The 3,068-nt window shown below is 40.5% G+C and overlaps 1 protein-coding gene across 1 annotated transcript; it reads left to right on the top strand.

Moving 5' to 3' along the window:
- Positions 1–964: 964 nt before the first annotated feature.
- On the top strand, positions 965–2,012 carry LOC111873692 (voltage-dependent anion-selective channel protein 2). The gene is made up of 3 exons (XM_023868624.2): positions 965–1,121; positions 1,541–1,649; positions 1,757–2,012. The coding sequence occupies exons 1-3, from the start codon at positions 980–982 to the stop codon at positions 1,995–1,997; spliced, it is 492 nt and encodes a 163-aa protein (XP_023724392.2). The 5' UTR covers positions 965–979; the 3' UTR covers positions 1,998–2,012.
- The last annotated feature ends 1,056 nt before the right edge of the window (positions 2,013–3,068 follow it).

Raw genomic sequence — 3,068 nt, 5'->3', positions numbered from 1 at the left:
TATGTGGTTGGCTTATAGCGCAGTGAGCCATGTTACGTCAGTGCTTGCCAGTCATGTGTCATGTATAGTGCTTGGAAACCCTAAGGACAATTATGACATGGCGAGCGAATATTTTGTACTTCAATTTTATGTCTTCACGTCACTCACAAGTTAGTTTGACGTTACGTACAGTATTAACATTACAGAATAAGCGGCCTCTGTAGTCTAGAGGTAACGTTCCCACCTCATGACTCGTAGTACGCGGGTTCAAATACCCAGCGGAGGTCGTCGAATTTTTAAGGGCGGAAAAATTCAGGGAACAAGTCCTCCGGGAGGGACTTTAAGCCGTGGGTCCCGTGTCGTAGCTTTACGGCACGTAAAAGAACCTCATACCTCCAAAGGAGGTCACTGAGCAAAATTGCGGACGTTTGCCGCCCAACAGCAGTCACTAATACCTCCGGTAGATGGGGGAAGCATTATAGATACTTCTCAGCCAGTAGAGCCGGTCTCGCTGGCTGGGCGGGACTGATGGTAAGCACCAATACCGGTAGGATATAGAGGCTGGTAGAAATCATAGAGGGAAGCACAATGGACCACTACAGGTCTAAGTGCAAGGGGAAACCCACCCTCTCTAATAACTAACTAACTAACTAACATTACAGAATCCACATATTCCTGCCAGTTTTAATGTGTATTTTGTAATCAACAAGTGTGTAACACCGGTCAAAGTTTGACACTTCTCTGGCCATTATCTCCGTAACCGTTCAACTTTGGACATAGGTGTTTTGGGTTATATCGGCATACTTTAACACAAGGAACATCCTCCTGAAGTTTGGTCCATTCCTCCTGGGACGCCCTGTATATATACATTCATCCATTAAAGGTTAAGACAGTTTCCTTAAATTGTAGAATGAAAATCGACAGCATTAGGATCATACTCAGCAATAACTTATTTATAAATGATGTAAGTAAATTGATTGCTGTATATATACATATTAATATGAGATTTCCTTTAAATTGCAGAAGTAAAACAGGCCGCATCAAGAGTGAATTCAGGCATGATATTTGTGCCCTGAATGCTGATGTTGATTTGGATACAGCTGGTCCAATTGTATTAGCTTCTACCGTACTTGGCTACAATGGTGAGAAGCCTGTTAATATGTCCAAACTATTCAGTTCATTGTGTAATAATTCCCAGAGCTTTCTTTTTCATGTGTGTTTTAGTTAGAGTGATGTGAAATTAAATGTGCAGTCTTTTTCTAGAAGACATAATTTAGGACTCTTGTATTTCTGAATTTTAGCATTTATAATGTAGGCACGAAAATAACATCAGTAAAACATCCAAAATCTTATAATTCACACATTTTTTCTGTTTACGTGTGCTTAATTTTTGTCCATGAAGTTTTATATGATTCTAATTTAGGTCATACATTTTTCAGTAATGTGTGATATGGCTAAATTAGGAGGTGTGGTTACATGACAAAACATACATACTTGAAGGGAATTAAACATTTAGGTGTATATAGCAGTTGCATTAAAGTTGTATTACAACAAATTTCAGGCTGGCTTGTGGGTTATCAGTTACGATTTGACTCTCAAAAATCTAAGATTACAAAAAATAACATTGCACTGGGCTATTCCTCTGGGGACTTCATCCTTCATACGAATGTGTAAGTATTTTTATTTTACATTTTAGCATGATATGGCATCATATATTATTCCTTTCATTTTTAATTTTGAATTTGTGTTACCATTTTTTAATATTTCCTTGTGGCAGGAATGATGGTCAGGAATTTGGTGGATCCATATACCAAAAAGTGAGTCCCAAACTGGACACTGCTATCGATTTAAATTGGACTGCAGGATCAAATGAGACCAGATTTGGCATTGGCTGCAAATATGAGTTGGATAAGGAGGCTTCAGTTAGAGCCAAGGTCAACAATCTGAGTCAGATTGGTCTTGGTTATCAGCAAAAGCTCCGTGAAGGTAGGATCCAGGTTATAAGTTTGCATGAATAATTGATATAGTCCATTGAAGCTGTAGGGAAAGACTGGCAGTGAGTAAACAAACAGAGCACAGAGTTCATATGGAGAGGTTCAGTCTCAAGAAATTAAATGAGGTAGAGGGTAAGGAGTAATATAGTGTTGAAATCTCAGATAGGTTCGCAGATTTGGAAAACTTAAAAGACACTCAGGTGGATGTTAATAAAGCTTGGAGAAACTATGAGTGGCAGTCAAATGAAAATGGGTCAGAAGCCAAAACATATTAAAGATCATTTCTTACCTCAAAAGTAATCTCCAAAACTGTTAATACATTTATCAGACTGGGAGATAAGACGGTCAGTCCCATCCTTGAGAAAGCTTGTGGGCTGTTTATGGAACCACAGCTTTACCCAGCCACATACGTCTTCATCTGATGCAAACTGATGTCAACAAATGTCTCTCTTCAGGTCTCCAAAAACGTGAAAATCACATGGGGAGAGATCTGGACTGTAGAGGGGATGTTGAAGCACTTCCCAACCAAATCTCTGTAGCGTATTCCTCACAGAGTTGGCAGTGTGGGGGCGCGCATTATCATGAAGAAGGATAATGCCGTTCGGTAGCATTCCAGGGCGTTTTGACTTTATGGCACGTCTCAGTTTCTGCAAAGTGTCTTCATAGCACTGTGCACTGATTGTGGTCCCATGCTCGAGAAATTTGACAAGCAGAGGGCCCTTGCAGTCTAAAAGGAATGTCATCATCACTTTACCGGAACTTGTGTGTACGGCTTTGGATTTCTTTGGTGGGGGAGAATTCATGTCTTTCCACTGTTGGCTCTGCTGTTTGCTCTCGGGTTCAAAATGGTGGCACCAAGTTTCGTCTCCAGTGGCAATACAGGACAGAAAAGCATACTCTTCCTCATGGTATAGTTGCAAGTGACCCAGTGATGCAGCCATTATCTGAGTCTTCTGTTCCTCCATGAGTTGATGTGGAACCCACTGTGTGCAGATTTTACGATATGGCAGGTGTTTTGTCACAATGGCGTGTATGGAACCGTGACTTCATTCATCATCAGTAATCTGTCAGATGACAGGTCCACAGTCTCTTCCA

This window comes from Cryptotermes secundus, unplaced genomic scaffold (genome assembly GCF_002891405.2).
Source record: "Cryptotermes secundus unplaced genomic scaffold, Csec_1.0 scaffold4591, whole genome shotgun sequence".
NCBI classification, from domain to species: domain Eukaryota; kingdom Metazoa; phylum Arthropoda; class Insecta; order Blattodea; family Kalotermitidae; genus Cryptotermes; species Cryptotermes secundus.
Note: the sequence above shows the minus strand (reverse complement) of the source record. Positions and strands in the feature narration are given on the sequence as shown.

Bases quoted from the DNA above. Each gene is read 5' to 3' on its own strand.
- LOC111873692 (XM_023868624.2), top strand. From the start codon at position 980: ATGAGATTTCCTTTAAATTGCAGAAGTAAAACAGGCCGCATCAAGAGT. The intron at 1,122-1,540 runs GTGAGAAGCCTG...AACAAATTTCAG, and splicing joins TACCGTACTTGGCTACAATG to GCTGGCTTGTGGGTTATCAG. The intron at 1,650-1,756 runs GTAAGTATTTTT...TCCTTGTGGCAG, and splicing joins TTCATCCTTCATACGAATGT to GAATGATGGTCAGGAATTTG.